Consider the following 17,997-nt stretch of genomic DNA (forward strand, 5'->3'; position numbering starts at 1 on the left):
AGTAAATGAGGGCCATAAACCCACTTCAGGTTTTAGTCTGTATTTTAAAGGATCTATCCAAGGTGCTAAATTCAATACAAAAAACAGATTCAGATGCTTTCTTTACAGTTCAGAATAAAATCTAGAATGGATTCCCTTCCCCAGAATGTAGGAATTACCAGGTGTGATTGCAATATGGGCTAGCTGTGTGTGTGTGTGAATATAGACAGAAACCATGCCTTCAGGGTTGGTGGACAATTTGTTTCAGCTTTCTGAATCAATTTCAAAATATCACTCATTTGCGCCAGAAGAGTGACAAGGAATTTTTAGTAGTCCAGTGAAAACCAGCTAAATACATAGATTATTCTACTCTGAAAAAGGTCGCTATTTCTTACTTTTTTAAATTCCAAACTCCCAAAATAAAAAAACACTAAGACATTTACAAACAAATTTATTACAAGCCTTTTCATCATATATATTTTTGTGTGCACATGTGTGTGTATGTATGTATTTTCTGGCAATACTTATGTGTATAATTTCAATAAACAAACATAGTAATAAATAAATCCATCAGTGTGGTTGGTTAAATTTGACCTGCTCCATCCTGAGCACCTATTGATTTGTTTTAAAGCAATGTTGTTCTCCATCCATTTAAAAAAAAAAACTGGCACCGGAAGCAATGTTATTTCTCCATCTCATAAATGCCAAAGAGAGCTTAGCCTCTAAAACCCTTTGGCTCGAGACTGAACGCTGGGCATTGATCTCCAGCTCTGGTTAATGAGATTGTACATAAGTCATGTTTTAACCATAGAGTAGGTTCTTGTTTGCTCTGGAAGCCACAAACCCCAAAAGGAAATGTAGGAGAATAGTGGGAGGACAGTGACAAGAAACCTCATGACCTCATCCCTTCCGCCTGCCGAGGATTGGCTGGCCGATGTCTGGACTAGAGTTTAAATTCCAGAGGTTTGCAGATAGAAATCAGCCGAAGAGGAGAAAGAAGACTGAGCAGCATCTTCTGAAGCAAGCCTTAGGCAGTGCCTTGAGCTTCACCAAAGCAGTTAGCATCAGACCTCTGCCTGAAGCTACCCTCCAGATCCAAGCTTAACTTAAGGTACTTATGCTCTTTTTTATTATTCCTTGTTGGATTATGTTATATTTTCATAGAGTTGAATGTGATGCAGCAAATACTTGGGGGAGGCTTTAAATATGCAAATTCCTACAACCTCAATGAATCATGACAGAGAAAGGGAACAGTGAGCACAGTATTAAATGTGTTTGCCAGCACCTCTCCTGTTTCCACTTGGAAGAATATTAAAGGATTTAAGGAGGAAGTGGTTTGCAGGAGGGAGTGCTGAAGTGCCACTTAGAGCTACAAATTTGGTCTTCCTGCATTTTACCACTGATGATTTTGAATGTCACATATTTTGGGCACAAGAGGTATTCTATATTCTGCCAACCCTGCTAATAAATTGCTAGTGTTTGCAATCTAAGACTTTACACCTAAAGGAAGCCAGCGTTGTTCTATGGTCAATATACTGAACAAGCAAATTGTTAGGTTACAGGACAGAGCTCAAATCCCCACTCATTGGGAGATTTTGAGCTAGTTCTTTCTTAGCTTAAGATGGGTATATGATGCATGCTGTCCTGAGATCCTGTGAAGAAGAGAAGTCTAAAAACATAAGAAATAAGCATGCCAGAATGTGCTGTTTTGTGCTTTGGAAACAAGGGTTGCCAGCTGTTTTGCTGTCTGGGCTCCTGTGCCTTTAAAAGCTGTGTATTCAATGGTTAAATGTTCATCCTCTCATTTAGCTGCAAAGGCAGGAGGAATAAATGGCAACAAATTGGCAACCCTTTCCTATAGCTCCAGATAAGATGCGACACAATGAAGTCATTCAGTAGTGATGGAAAGTGATTCTGTATTTGTCTCAAGGACATTCCTTTGTTACTTCATGTGTTTTGGAAGCAGAGCTCCCATAGATCCAGTCTTAAATGAAGTTCTGTGAGTTCCAAAGAGGATGTTCCACCACCTTTTCTGCACCATTATTTTGTATAAAATGCCTTTTCAAATTAACCCACACACTCCTGGCTAATAACAGTCCCATTATCCTTGCATTTAATAGCTGAAAAGGCTGAGGTGCCCACTTGCCTCTTCAAGAGTTTCTCCTCAAATGTACTTTGGTGCAATGTTTTCATATTGATTTTCTCTCTCATTAACCTTGTGAGCAGACAGGGAGATGTGCCAGCTTCCCCATCAGTCTGCCTTGCCATCATGATTCATCAATTTGTGATGCTGATGTCCCCTGATTCATCACTTTTATTCCTTCAGGGTCAGGACTGAGTAATAGGATCACTCCTGACTTGGAAATTCTAGCTTGTTCTGTCCAAATAATGCCTTCGAATGAGGAATGGATTGATTACACAACCCATTAATTCTGTGTTTGACAAAGTCAGGCAGAAAACAAAACTGTTAGCAACTCATTAATTTGGTAGAGAGCTTATGCTCCTCTGCCAAATTAATGCTTTTTCTCTAACTAGAATTTCTACAAACTTTTGCCGCATTTGCCTGTGGTTATTTTTATTAGCCAAGATTTTTCCTCCAGTAATTTCAGTTCTTGTAGAATTCCATGGTGCTATAATGGAGATGCAATATTCATCTCCATGCAGTTACATGCAAAAGCTTATAGAATCACAGAATCACATCATGGTAAGAGACCACAAAGGCCATCTAGTCCCCTGACATATAGGAATACACGGTCAAAGCACTCCTGACAAATGGCCACCCAGCCTCTGTTTAGAACCTCTGAAGAAGGAGACTCTACCGTATGCCGTATTCCACTGTCAAACATCTTGGATAGTTTGGAAGTTGTTCCTAATGTGAGACAGAACATGTATCTACATTACAGAATTAATGCAGTTTACTTTAATTGCCTTGGCTCAATGCTATGAAGTCATGGAGTTGTAGCTTTGCAAGTTCTTTGCCAAAGAGTGCTGGCACCTCACCAGACTACAAATCCCAGAATTCCATAGCATCGAGGCATGGCAGTGCTGTCGAACAGCATGCATTCTGCATTGTTGATGCACACAGTGTCTTTAAAAACACAAACATCCTTCAGTCCATGTTGTTTTTCTTTGCCAAATCTGCATCGTTTTCCCTTCTTGTTGTTCTTGTCATAGATCCCTTGCTAATGGAGGGCACTAGTGGAGAAGGAAATACAAGAATAGGGTCAAAATCAAGGTGTTTTGGATACTGAGAGAACTCCACTTCCCTCCTCACTTGGCCATGCACTTCAGTAGATATTGGTGATTATTCCTGATGCCAATCCTGTTTGCATAAATGCATATTCACTGTGTGCTCAGTTTCCCACTGCAGTCATGTGCTGGGTTAGGCCACACCAAGGGCATGTTATCTGCAGAGGTCATCTGCTCAGTATCTCTCAAACCAAGCAAATCGCTGACAAGAAGTCAAATCTAGCTCAGCTATTCAATAAGGGCATACTATCTTCTCTTATATTTTCAAGTCCAAGGACACAGAAACAGCTCAAATTTGATGTAACATTTTTCTTCCACCAAGGGGCATGAGCAGAGAGATATTGAGAAGGGAGAAATTCCAATGAAACAAAAAAAAATACTCAAGGAACATTTACAAGAAATACTGGAGTCTTGTTTGAATATCATTCAGGTTGAATCCTTTTTAGAAACTTTGGCAAAGAAGAATCATATCTAATTCTATGGTCAAGAAAAAGTTTGTGGCAAAGTGGCCATATCACTTTTGTCTCTGACTTCAGTGTTTTTCATGGATACACATGAAATACTAGGATCTTAGAGAGGAATGTTTTTTTATATTTCATCATCCAGAATTTAAAAAAAAAAAAAACCATAGGAAGTACCAAAATATGAAATTCCCATTCTTCATTTTAAGATAGTAAGTTGCTACTTATGTCTAGTAAATTTCATGAATTTTTATAAGTAAAGCAATAGAGGTGGTCTTGCTAGTTCCTTACTTTGAAATACATAGTCTATAGCAGTGGTTCCCAACCTTTTTTTGACCAGAACCCACTTTGACCAGGGACCACTTTGACCCTTATTTGGAAAAATATATTCTTTTTAGGCATTTTAGGTCCTCCAGCACAATTCTATAGTATGCTTTCACCAAAAGTTGACTTATAGAACCACGATGAAGGAACTAAAACTGCTAAGGAAGTGTTTTCTCTAGACATTTTCAGCCCTCCAGTATGATTCTATGTTTTGCTTCTACCAGACATTGTTGAGTTTAATCAGATTTGCTATTATTCACAGTTTCGCATTTCCACAGTAAGTCAAACCATCCTTACGGATTTGAAGGCTATATTATATTTAAGCCAAGTATCTCCTATAGTTATGTACTTCTTCTGAACATTTTCAAGAGAAAAAAAATTAATGTGTTTTGTTTTTGAACAGGTGATCTATTACAAAACAATCAACAGGGCATCTCTCACCATGAAGATTGCCATTCTTTGCCTGTGTCTTCTGACCATCGCCTTTGCCTTGCCAGTAAGTACCACAGATATACAACACATACATTGATAGCAGCACAATTTTTATAATTCAGTAGCAGCAATTTTGGACTAACCATCTTTTTTTCTACTCTTCTTTTTCAAAGATCAGTAAGTCAAGACATCATGATGACTCGGGGAGCTTGGAAAGGAAACATGTAAGTAATTATTTTCCTTGGAATCAGTCCATTTTTTTCTTTGCATTCTGCAAATTAGACTATGATTTCAGGATATATCACATGACTTCAGATTCTCTACATCCCTCATTGACTGCTGAGTCAAATGTAATAGCATCTTATGAAAAGACTCCCTATTGTCCTAATTTTTGGGAAAGTAAAGTTAAACTTAGATCAAGTGTAGCCTCTTAAAGGGGGATAGCTATCTAATCTCTTTGCAAATGAAAGAGGTATAATGATGATACTCTTTAAAATTATTAATGACCTTCTCGCATAATGCTGCTGCAGCCATTGTAGGAGGCAATCTTACTTACTTACTTACTTACCTACAGTGTAGGAGGCAATCTATTTGGGTGATGTCATCCTCTCTCTTTCTTTGCGCATAACTTTGTCATGTGAAAGGAACAAGGGAACAATTTTGTACTGAAATGGAAATCCTTCACCACGGGCACCCCTCTATCTTGCTTTTTCATAGCACTTTTTGCTCCATAAAACCTTACAATTTATTGCATGGGGTGGGGGGAAGGACCCAAATATTGTAGCAACTCATGCTGTCAAGCTTTTTCTGATGTCCATGCTAATTGCCAACACTTGCTTTTGCATTGTTACAGGAGCACCGCCATCATGCTCACCCACATCACCACCACCGCCACCACAATTCACAGAGCCACGAGCACAGCCGTGAGCTTGTGAATAGCCACGAATCACAAGAGCACCAAGTGTCCTCTCAGCTGGTAAGGCATCATTTTTCACTGGGCTATCTAATCAGGTGCCTGGCAAAACAATGCCCTCCATATGGGTCATATTGAGACTCTCATCATCCCCGTTAACTGAGGATGATAGAAAATGAAGTCTAACTCATCTGGAAGACAAGTGGATTAAGTGTAGTGACTGTGGAAGTCAGAAATGTCAGGGCTGGGAGGAACAGATTGTTAATAGACATTGTAATCTATTTTAATAATAGGCTGTGTCATCTCTACAAATATGCAGCATTCTATTACTCCATTAATTTGAACAGATTTCAGACAAAATAATTTTTATTTAAACCTATAGGCTTCATTTACTTCCTATGAACTGTGGGTCACTGGAGTTTGGTTCCAGGACCCCATTGGGTTCCAAAACCCATAGCTGCTCAAGTCCCATTAATATACATGTAAACTGGTGCCCCTAATATGAAATGGAAAAAATAAGATTTACTTTGGGGTGGGAAAGGTTCAAGTAGTGCATAGTGAAATTTGCAGATGGAATCCAACTGGATTCTATTTTGAAAGGAAAAATATTGTACAATTTATGCAAATTTTCTGTCTTGTCCTTCATTTACTCTCATGTCATTGCCGTGACTCCTTTTTTTGTTTTAAAGAATAACTTTAATTAATTAATTAATTAATCATTTAAGATGCAAGTCTTTACAAAACTGCTATTTCCTTTTTAGAACTCTATGTCTTCAGAAGAAAGTGATGAGATCACAGAGCAACAGGTACATTTTCTTTTCACGCATTCAATTCATGACTGGTCAAAAGTATGACGATGTTGACTATGGTTGCCATATATCAAAGAGAATTGGGTTCCTGAATCTTTATTAGTTTTTCAGAAGAGGAAATTTTGTTAACTGTGCTTGTCATGAAAGCTATATTCATTGAAATCCACCTCTTAGACAACTGCAACCAAACCATAAGTTCTGGAGATAGTGACTGCAAAACTCTTATTCCACTCTGGACAATGCAGTCTTGTATTCATTGACTTCACATGTTCTAGCTATGAGGTGTGGCATGGAAAATAGGCTGCTGAGATCCATGCCCATCCATCTTTGGATGTTCATACTATACAGTCATGAGAGACACATCCAGTCTTATTGTAACACTGGATTATATCTATTATCTTGCAGACTCTTTTGGTACCTTCCAGCAGAAGCAAGGAAGATGACCATGACCACAGTGACGTGGATGATGATGATGATGACAATGACCACACTGACTCCCATGATTCAGATGAATCACATGAAGTTGTTACGGATTTCCCCACTGATGCTCCTTTTACCCTACCAGTTACTCCAGATACCTTTACCGGCAGAGGAGATAGTGCACCTTATGGATTAAAGTCCAAAGTTGATCTGGTGCATTTTGAGAAGTCCAAGAAAGTGTACAAAAAGTCTGGAAAGGTAAGTGTAGCTTATTTGTTTACCCACACTGATTGAGGAATGAAGCACTGAATGCAATGATGCATCCCCCTCACCACAAAAAAAAACCAAACAAAAAACCAGAAACGAGAAGTTTGCTTAATTATTGTGAAAACTTGGATGTTGCAAAGAGGGATGAAAAATAACTCCCCCTATGAAATTACTTAGCTCAAATATCAAGAGAAAGTGATGGACAGAAATTGCAGATGTCTCAGAAATTGCAGAGAAGAAAAAGAAATATGTAATTTCCAAAAACTTGACAGGCACATTTTGTGTTTCATTTTTGAGCATGTTTTTTCCCCAAAAGACAAGTTTAGATTAAAAATAAAGGGGTAATTGGGTTTTTTTTTTACTTGTTCCAGCCACTAATAAATCATAAAATATGATTTTTATGTGGGAGAGTTTCATGGACAGCACTGATGTCCATTGTCAGAATAAAATGTTCCAGTAGAAGTAGGTGGGACTTATGCTTCCCTCCCTACTGCATTCCCCTGCATCCCTCAACATAGTCCCATCAAACTGCTCTTGCCACCAAGACGTTCTGTTTAGATGGAATCTCTTTTCATGTTATTTGAATCCATTATTCAATTTTATAGTCTCCGGAGCAGCAAAAGCCCTTGCTGCATTTTCAACATTTGTTGTGATTTGCTATTGTCCATTGTAATGTTCAGGCCCTCAGATCATGTTGGAATGCAACTCCCATCAGTCCTAACCAGCATAGGGATAATAGAGTTGTGGTTCAACAACATTTGATGGGTTGACTCTGATTTATTAGTAATTCTTACTCATTTTTATTTTCTAACATTATATATTTCATTGATATTCATTTATTATAGTCTTTGTAATGTATTATATTCTTTGTTTGGGATTCTTTTGGTGAAGAAACAACAGGTATACCTCATAACTGAGATGAATTGCTAACATTTCTGTGTTCGAAACTTGTATGTGTGCTATCAATGAAGAATGGAAGCAACAGTTTATATAGATAATTCTCATGGTTGATTGTTGAATTGTCTTCCTTTCAGTTTGACTCCCATGATGTTACCGACGACTTTGACAGCTCACCAGATGTGGAGAGCCATGAATCCTACTCCTCCAAGGCCCATTCTATGGAAAGTCATGACACAAGTGTAGAAAATGATGATGCAAGCCACCTGAGAGACAGCAACGAGGTCCTTAGGGCATCCCGTGACAAAAGCATGGAGCACGACAGCCGGCAGAAACTTGAGAGTGCCGAGTATGATCACGATGATGCTGACCATGACAACATCAAGTTGGCCGTTGCCCTAGCAAGCCATGAGAGCAGAGAGCAGCTGAAAGACCGCAGCGTGGAACTCCGACAGGCACACCATGACCATGATGTGGATGATGTCAGCAACCAAAGTTTGGAAAGTGTTGAGGATCACCACAGCGTTGAGGATCACCACAGCGTTGAGGATCACCACAGCGCTGAGGATCACCACAGTGTTGAAGATCACCACAGCGTTGAGGACAAGCACAGTGTTGAGGATAAGCATAGTGTTGAAGACCATCGTAGTATTGAGGATCCCCTCAGCACTGAAGACCACCACAGTGTTGAAGACCACCACAGCATTGAGGACAACGAAGTTACCCTGTAGATGGCAGGAAAGCAGGCTCCACGCCTACTTAAGAGCACTCCCTGAATTTTCGCATGACTGGGTGCAGCTATGATCAAAGCCCAAATCCATCACAGATGAAGGCTTTAGTTTTAAATATTTGTTTTGCTGAGTTAGAGAAGAGGGAAGGAGAAAGGGCAATGCAACTCTTACTTGAATGATTGCTCCACATTATATATCACACATCTGATTTTCAGCTGTATCAATAATAGACAGCATTTTGTTAGCCAGGCAAATATAAAACCTGATCATGTGCATGCTTACTTGGAAGTAAGCCTCATTGATTTCAGAGAGGGTTACTCCTAAGGAAGCCTGCTTGGGATTTTAGTCTTAATTGTATATCACTAGCAGTTCTGCCCAGTAGAGAATTGTTAGCCCTTCTTGCTGCATATTTCCCTACTCTGTTATAAAGGGGGAAACGAGAGAGAGAGAGAAAGATGTTAGGGGTTTTTAAAAAATCTAGTTTTACACTAAGAGTGAATGTTATGTGTCCTAAGATACTGTACTTCTTAAAGGTTTAATGTTGCAATGTATATTTTGTTGATAATTGTGAGTTAAATAAAAGGACAAAATCTTATTTTGGGGTGTGACCTTGTTCTTATTTCTACATCAATGCCAAGAAATCAATATGGCCGTCCTCCTGTCTTAGCTCAGCTGATTAGCATGCCTTCTAGTGGCTAAAAATGATATTTTTTGGGTGACCAATAGAAGCATTTCAAAGCTATACACACACAGACACACACATAAAATAATAAATGAATCTAAGGTCAAGCATTGGTGGAGTACTAGTTCTGGTTTTGTCTGCTTCCTCCTCTCATGTTGTGATGGCAGTAGAGTACACCTGCTTAAGATTTAACTGAACTGAAGAATAATCTCTTACATTGATCCAGTATGCTTCCACACTACCATTCATTCTTTACTGTGGGAAAACTAACACTATTTGACAATGGAACTGCAATGGCAGAGTGAGAAATGAAAGATGTACAGATTGCACATTACCAGCGCTTTATGTCTCATATAGCTGCATGTTGTGCTTCTCACACAAAATCAAAGAGAAACAGACCCCATGTCTCCATGGACCTAATAAAATGTTCTCATCTCAGCCTTTTTGTGATGACTCCAAATTATGTACAGGTGATTCCGCAGCAGAGGTTCAGCTTCTAGGCACCCAACTGACTGAGTTCCATTGAGCAAAACCAACCTTACCTCCCATCTCCTTGCCCTTTCGCTCTCTTTTACACACCCTCAAACACACCACAATCTGTCACAAATAATGATTTGTATCACAATTGAAAAGCTCTTTCTCACTTCCTAATAAAAATTATTCTCTTTTTAGAAATTAAGTACCCTTGTCTAGCATACTTGCAAATTCACTATACATGATTAAGATATTATTATTATTATTATTATTCCACCTTATCTCTCTTAGAGGAGATTCAAAGTGGCTTAACATAAAAGCATTGGCATATTATTTAAAATATACAAACATACAAACATTAAAGCAGAATTAAATATAAACAGTATTAAATTCCACAGTAAAAAGCTATTAAAACAAAGTTAAAAATCGAATGATCTTTAAAATCTTCTTCTTTAAAAGCCTTCTGGGATAAAAAGGTTTTAACCTGCCACCAGAAGGACAGCAGGGAGGGGGCCATTCTGGCTTCTCTGAACAAGGAGTTCCAGAGTCAAGGGGCAGTCACCGAGAAGGAACGCCGACTCTCTCGTTCCCACCAACTGAGCTTGGGGGTGAGACTGAGAGAAGGGCCTCTCCTTAATATCTCAGGGCATGGGCAGGTTCATACAAGGAGATGTGGTCAGCCAAATAGCCTGGACCTGAACCATCTAGGGCTTTAAAGGTCATAACCAGCACTTTGAATTGTGCCCGGAAACAGACTGGCAGCCAGTAGAGCTGCTGTAACAGGGGAGGCATTCGCTCACTGTAGCCAGCCCCAGTTAGCAACCTGGCTGCAGCTCTTTGAACCAGTTGAAGTTTCCAAGCACCCTTTAGAGGCAGCCCTACATAGAGCGCATTACAACAATCCATATGGGATATAACTAAGGCATGTACCACAGTATCTAAATCTGGCTTCTCAAGCAATGGGTGCATTTGGCGTACATGTTTTAATTGTGTAAAGACCCTCCTGCCACCGCTGATGCCTGGGCATCCAGGTTCAGTGCTGAGTCCAGGAGGACCCCTAAATGTTCCCTGGTCTGCCTTCTGACTGAACAGGAGCACCTCTGTCTTCTCTGGATTAAGTTTCAATTTATTTGCCCTCATCCAGTCCATTACTGATGACAGACACTGGTTTAGGGTCAGGACAGCTTCCTCGACATTAGGTGGAACTCATTTTCTCTCATCAAAACATAGTAAAATGGTTTGTTTTCCTCTCTCTCTCCATACCTAATAAAATAAAGTAAGAATTTGTTCTTGAGGTGGCTTTCCATCTGAATTCTGCGGTAAAATAAAATGAAGTCCTCTTCTCCCAACATACCAAAGAGGAGCAGAAATAAAAGGACTCTTCCAAGCAGCCATGGAAACTGAAAACTACAGCATCAGAAGACTAGCATTCCACCCAACATAAGAACTAGTGCACCAATGAGTCTGATTCCACATGAATCGATTGACTAGATTTGTCAATCTTCTTCCTTCCCTCCCTTCCTTCCTTCCTTCCTTCCTTCCTTCCTTCCTTCCTTCCTTCCGTTCTTCCCAAGGAAGCCAGAATGACCCCCTTCCTGCTGTCCTTACAGAAGCTTCCTCTCTCCCCTCCTTCATTGCCTTTAACCTCCCATTGTTTCCTTATTGGGCAGTGAGACCTCTTTCCAAGGAATCGTCTGATGTACAATTAAATGCAGGAAATGTCATGCAAAGGCACAACTCAGAGATTGTCTAGCCAGTGCCACCCTATCAACTATCCCAATTTGATATAGTCCCATTTAATTCCCGGTTGTCCCACTTTTTCAGGTTCTTTTTATATTTCCCAGTTTTTCTCTCCTCCTGCTCCTTTCTCCTCAGCTTACTTCAAGGGCTGCGAACTGAATTCAAAGTGCAATAATAGTTTACAATCATATCATCAGGGAGAGAAAACAAAATCTCATCCTTCCCAGTGGGTTCAGGCAAAGATGAACTGCTGCAATTCCTTCTACCTTCCTTATTAATAACTTTTGCCATCTTGACCCTACTCTGATGTTACTTGGCCACACAAGTCCTTATTTTGACCTGTGAAATGATGGAGGGTATGTCTAATGGACTGACTCCAAGTAAGTAGGCAAGCAGGAATGAGATAGCAGATGGTAGCCTGAACCAGGATGGCTGAGGCAGCATCTGCTGATTTTATAGTTGCAGGTGATGAGACCTCAATAAATGGCAGGCAAAGAAGGCAGTTGCTGGTTCACGCTGTACTATTAGCTTTGTTGTAGGTGTTCAGATAGCGATAAGATGGTACAGAAGGAGAGAGTGTTCTGTATCACAGGACAATAATTATAGCACTGACATTACTTATTCAAAAAGAAGGAACTCAAAGTATCTATTTTAATGTTTTAAAGACCTACAGAGTGGGGCTTTAGCACTACAGCTATAACTAATTTATTATTGTTCTTTATTTACCTGATTTATACCCCACCTTTCTCTTCCCCAAAGGGGACTCAAGGCAGCTTACATATGGCAATTATTCAATGCTTTGGAACGTATACAAACATTAAGATACAAACATTAAATAGAATTATACAAACATTAAACAGAATTAAAAAACATATTAAACATTTTAAAAAGATTACATTCAGTGTTAAATCACGCCATCCAAAAATCATAATCCAAGGCCATTCTGTAATCATTGCACATATTCCAGTCTATTGTTGCACTGTGCTAGTCTTCGAATGCCTGATCTGACAGCCAGGTTTTTACTTTCCTTCTAAAGGCTAGGAGGGAGGGGGGCTGATCTAATGTCACTGGGGAGGAAGTTCCGCAACTGAGGGGCCACCACTGAGAAGGCCCTGTCTCTCATCCCCACCAGACATGCTTGCAAGCTCTAGTGTTTCATCATATTGACACTGGACTTAGCGTGCACACTCGATGACAAAATGACAAAACTCAGAGTTCCTTAAGATCTCATCATGGCAATTGAAGTGGAAACATTGTGTTATAATTGTATCATGTGAAATGACTTAATAATAAGACTTTCACTGCTTATGCAATGTAAGGATGGCTTCGGACCTGTAGACAAGAGCAAGGATTTCATCACACAAAAGCATCTATCCACTTTAAATCCAGTTGCTGTGTCCTGCAGAATTCTGGGGTTTGTAGTTTAAACTGCCCAGTCATAGAGGTCTTGTACCTCCCTAAACTACAAACCCCAGAATTTCTGCAGGACAAAGCAACTGGATACTTTAAATCCAGTTGCTCTGTCCTGCAGAAATTCTGGGGTTTGTCGTTCACAGGTCACAATCTATTTGTCTTCCAGTCTAATATTGTTTGTTCTGACTACATTGCAAAATTATAGCAGTTTGACACCTCATTGACAACTACGCTCAATGACATGGAATACTGAGATTTGTAGCTTTGTGTGATATTTATCACATGCTGTAAGAGAGCTCTGGTACCACAACAAATGAAACATCCCAGCATTCCTTAGGACACAGCAGTTAAAGTGATGTCAAAGTGCTATCATTGTGCAGTGTAGATCGGCAGTGGCAGTGATAATCCAGGTTTTCAAGGAGAGAACAACCTTCCTTTCCCATGACTTGTTTTTCACCATTTTCATCAAATGTTAGCAGAAGTTTAGGGTCTTCTGAATATAAAGCAAGTGCTTTTGCACTAATTTTCAGATGGAATTCTTTCCTGATTGCACATCAAAGGAAGCTGAGGTACTGATCAAACTTCCCATTCCAAGTGTAGACTTTAATTTTTCACTCATTAACCAGGGTTGAGATGGAGAAACAATGAGAGAGAATGCTTCAAATAATTCTCCCAAGCTGTGCTCCCCTTGATTTATTTCAGATTACTAATGAGTACATAGTGCACTTGAAAAGCTTTTAATTGCAGGAATGCTTCACTACAATCTATTCTCCATTTTAAAAATATTTAAGTATTCATTTATATAGAAGATAGTTGCCTCAGATTTTCAGAGGCTTTCTTTCAATGAACTTCAATGTATACTTTCCCGGCCTTTTAATGATTTTGGACTAGAGAACTCAAAATGCTCTATAGCATTGGGCAAGGTGGTTGCAGGCTGGAGCTTCTGAGAAGTACTAAACATCAGGAGGATCGCCAATGACAGAGACCCACCCCCCACCCCCCTCCCAAAAATTCTGCATCTATGTGTCTCTTAAATTGGGCTACTAAAGCCTTATACATTGAAGGAAACAAATAGAGATGGGGTTCTATGCTAGCTCCAATTCCTGTACTGCGGTGGGAGTTGAGGACTTCCATATCAATATGGATGTGACTCTGCTCTGAGTTTTAGTTTGAAGTTTAAAAGAGCTACCCGAAATTTTTCCGGAATCCTGGATACCTCCCTTAAGGTCTGGACTAAACCTTATAGTGGTTTCATCTTCCCACTAATATAAAAGCTAGGTTCTTGCGTATTTTCTGGACTATATGGTCATGTCCCAGAAGCGTTCTCTCCTGATGTTTCCCCTGTATCTCTGGAAGGCATCCTCAGAGGTTGCATAGATTCAGGCAAAACATCAGGAGAGAATGCTTCTGGAACATGGCCACACAGCCCAGAAAACACACAGGAACCCAGTGATTTCAGCCATTAAAGCCTTCAACAATATAGAAGCTGTCAGCTATTGCTAATAAACAGTTCCTTCAAATTTTTAAAGTGCATATGATGTGGACATGTATAATGGGTACTCCTTTTTCAGCTGGATGTATTACAACATATTCATTTTCCATTCGAAAAATCTTTCAACTTTGTAGATGTCTATATTCATTTAAAATACCATATTTACTCAAATCTAATGCTCGCCCTTTTTTGTCTAAATTACCTTCCCAAAATTAGGAGGAGGAGACATTAGATTTGATGGTGCATTAGACTCGAGTAAATGATTATTGGGTTGTTGTAGGTTTTTTCGGGCTATATGGCCATGGTCTAGAGGCATTCTTTCAATGAGCTTCAATGTATACTTTTCCTGACCTTTTAATGATTTTGGACTAGAGAACTCAAAACTAGAGTACACTACCTCTGAGGATGCTTGCCATAGATGCAGGCAAAATGTCAGAATGCCTCTAGACCATGGCCATATAGTCCTCACTACCTCTGAGGATGTTTGCCATAGATGCAGGTGAAACGTCAGGAGAGAATGCCTCTAGACCATGGCCATATAGCCCGAAAAAACCTACAACAACCCAGTGATTCTGGCCATGAAAGCCTTCAACAATAAATGATTATTGTGACCTTTTATGGAAAAACAATTGGACAAAGATTCATTCAGTAAACACATCTTCACCCAAGAGCAACCTAAGAACAATTATCACTTGATCTATAAGAGAATACCGTTCTTCTAAATCACACAGAAAACCAGAAGCATGTCCCTTAGAACTTCCTACATGGGACTGAATGGACTACTCTGTTCCCCTTAAATCCTCCTACAAAGTACTTGAACACAAATGTTTCATCATGATAAGGAATGTTTAACCAACATATTTTGTTAATGTTGTGAGCTAAAAAAAGGGAAGAATAAAAGGGGGGAATGTACCAGAAATGTGGGAAAGACATCCGTCTCTTCCTTTTGACCTCATGTAGATTGTGGTGGGTTGATTCTGGGATAGGATTTAAATTCTAGGAGGCTGTAGAAATCAGAAGAAGTGGGAGAAAGACTGAGCACCTTCGAAACAAGTTGGCCAAGATTGCCTTGAGCCCCATTCTCACAAGTGAGTAAACTTGAGGAAGACCATCCTTCAGGTCGAGGTAATCTTGATAATACTTAGAATACTGCTTTATTACTTACTTATTTTGTCACATTTTATTTTCACCATTCCTCTGGGAATCTTCTACTGGTATATATGGTATTTATTTCCATTTTTATCCTCATCAGCAACCCAGTTCATGGGACGTAGGACATAGCAGGAAAGGATAGGCCCGGAATGATTGGCCCAAGCTCATTCAAAGAGTTTCATAACCAAATGCGGACCTGAACTCAAGTCCCTAGCCTTAGTCCAGCACTATAATGATTGCACTATGCTGGAGCTATCCAGACAACAATGACCGAAGATCAGAATTATTGCAACCGAGGCTGCATTTACATTGTAGAATTAATGTAGTTTGATGCCACTTTAACTGCCATGGCTCTGTGTTATGGGATCATGAGAGTTGTAGTTTGGCACTGCTGGGCAAAGAAAGCTAAAGAGCTTAAAAACTACAGCTCTCATAATTCCAATTACAGTATTGCCAAAATGCATTAAATCTACATTCTGGGAGTTGTAGAGTGTTGAAGCACTAGCAACTAGCACTCTTCAGGATAGAAGGCTAAAGACCATGGAGCGAGAAAGGAAAGAAATGTTCTACTCAGCTTGCTATCAATTTGGCATTTTATTTGCTTTGACTCTTTCTCCCATCACTGACTACTCTACAGGGAATTTGGCAAAATGAAGACTGCTGTGGTATGCTGGGGCCTTCTTAGCATTGCCTTTGCTTTTCCAGTAAGTACTTGCACAGATAATATATACACCGAAATAGCAATTTTTTCTTGATGCGTTGATAGCAAGTTATCTTTTCTTCTCACCATTTCTTTCCCATTTTCTCTCTTCCCTAGATTGCTGAGCGACCACATACTGGTCCTTTGAAGAAACTAGAAATACAGCGGGTATGTATCTCAATCATTCACTCCTTTGGAAAAAATAGACAGTGGGAAGAGAAAAATATGTTGCATTAAACCAGCATTTCTCAACCTGGGGGTCGGGATTCCTGGGTGGGTCGCAAGCGGGTGTAAGAGAGGTTGCCAAAGATGACCAGAAAGCACATTTTCTGTTGATCATGGGGATTCTGTGTGGGAAGTTTGGCCCAATTCTATTGTTGGTGGGGGTCAAAATGTTCTTTGATTGTAGGTGAACTATAAATCCCAGCAACTACAACCCCCAAATAGGTCTATTTCCCCCAAACTCCACCAGTGTTCAAATTTGGGTATACTGAGTATTAGTGCCAAGTTTGGTCCAGATCCATCATTGTTTGAGTCCACAGTATTCTCTGGAGGTAGGTGAACTACAACTCCAAAACTCAAGGTCAATGCCCACCAAACCCTTTCAGTACTTTCTGTTGGTTATGGGAGTTCTGTGTGCCAAGTTTGGTTCTATTCCATCATTGGTGGAGTTCAGAATGCTCTTTGTTTGTAGGAGAACTATTAATCCCAGGAACTACAACTCCCGTATGACAAAATCAGTACCCACCAACCCCACCAGAATTCAGATTTGGAAGTATCGGGTATTTGTGCAATATTGGTCCAGTAAATGAAAATACATCCTGCATATCAGATATTTACATTATGATTTATAACAGTAGCAAAATTACAGTTATGAAGTAAGAACGAATATAATTTTATGGTTATGGGTATAAAGGAACATGAGGAACTGAGGAACTGTATTAAGGGGTTGCAGCATTAGGAAGCTCGAGAACCACTGCATTAGACCTTCAGATATGATTGCCAATGGCTATATGTGGTCTTTAGCTTTCTCTGACAAAAAGTGAGGTGCCTCACTAAATAGTTCCCATGATTCGATATCATGAAGCCTTAGCCATTTAAGTGTTGTCAAACTGAATTAATTCCACTATGTATATGCACCCTGTGTGGTGGACCAGCATTTTTTCTTGTAGTATACAAGAGACTTGTCCCAAATTTGTTCCCATAGGCTATAATTCCCTTTCTTTCCTGAAAGCCTGTTGTCAACTAGCAGCTGATGGTTCACAGATCCAGTCTACTGACTACCCTAGAATTGCATCAAAGAACCACCTATTCTTGTATGCAGTTCACCAAATAGAAGAGCTTTGTTTTAGTACAGTGGTTCTCAACCTGGGGTCCCCAGATGTTTTTGGCCTTCAACTCCCAGAAACCCTAACAGCTGGTAAACTGGTTGAGGTTTCTGGGAGTTGTAGGCCAAAAACATCTGGGGACCCCAGGTTGAGAACCACTGTTTTAGTATATGTGAGTACTGAGATTAATCATTATTTAACGTTCCCATCTATTGGAACTACTGTAGGAAAGGCAACATAGCAAAGGCAGGATAACATATGAATTTTCAGACATTCACATTTTACTTTGGTTTTCAGAAGGAGTCTCATTTTGTGAGCAGTGATACCAAGGCTCGAAGGGTAAGAATATCCTTGAGTCCATTTAGAACTTTAAAAGGTGTTCAATTATCATATATTTCAATAATTCCTTAAATGGCACAATGATTGATACTAAGGTAGCAATGTTTCTAATATAGTCAGTTCTTATCTTTGCTAAGAAGGATGTAATTGTTTCTTTTGCTGTTATCCTACCTCTCTCCCAGTAAGAAACTCAAC

The 17,997-nt window shown here is 39.6% G+C and overlaps 1 protein-coding gene across 1 annotated transcript; it reads left to right on the forward strand.

Annotated features, from left to right (window-relative positions):
- The first annotated feature begins 945 nt into the window (after positions 1–945).
- SPP1 (secreted phosphoprotein 1) lies at positions 946–9,077 on the forward strand. The gene is made up of 7 exons (XM_060779261.2): positions 946–1,090; positions 4,417–4,509; positions 4,619–4,669; positions 5,299–5,421; positions 6,120–6,164; positions 6,573–6,845; positions 7,889–9,077. The coding sequence occupies exons 2-7, from the start codon at positions 4,456–4,458 to the stop codon at positions 8,480–8,482; spliced, it is 1,140 nt and encodes a 379-aa protein (XP_060635244.2). The 5' UTR covers positions 946–1,090; positions 4,417–4,455; the 3' UTR covers positions 8,483–9,077.
- The last annotated feature ends 8,920 nt before the right edge of the window (positions 9,078–17,997 follow it).

This window comes from Anolis sagrei, chromosome 5 (genome assembly GCF_037176765.1).
Source record: "Anolis sagrei isolate rAnoSag1 chromosome 5, rAnoSag1.mat, whole genome shotgun sequence".
Classification (NCBI taxonomy): domain Eukaryota; kingdom Metazoa; phylum Chordata; class Lepidosauria; order Squamata; family Dactyloidae; genus Anolis; species Anolis sagrei.

Bases quoted from the DNA above. Each gene is read 5' to 3' on its own strand.
- SPP1 (XM_060779261.2), top strand. From the start codon at position 4,456: ATGAAGATTGCCATTCTTTGCCTGTGTCTTCTGACCATCGCCTTTGCC. The intron at 4,510-4,618 runs GTAAGTACCACA...TCTTTTTCAAAG, and splicing joins CCATCGCCTTTGCCTTGCCA to ATCAGTAAGTCAAGACATCA. The intron at 5,422-6,119 runs GTAAGGCATCAT...TTTCCTTTTTAG, and splicing joins ACCAAGTGTCCTCTCAGCTG to AACTCTATGTCTTCAGAAGA.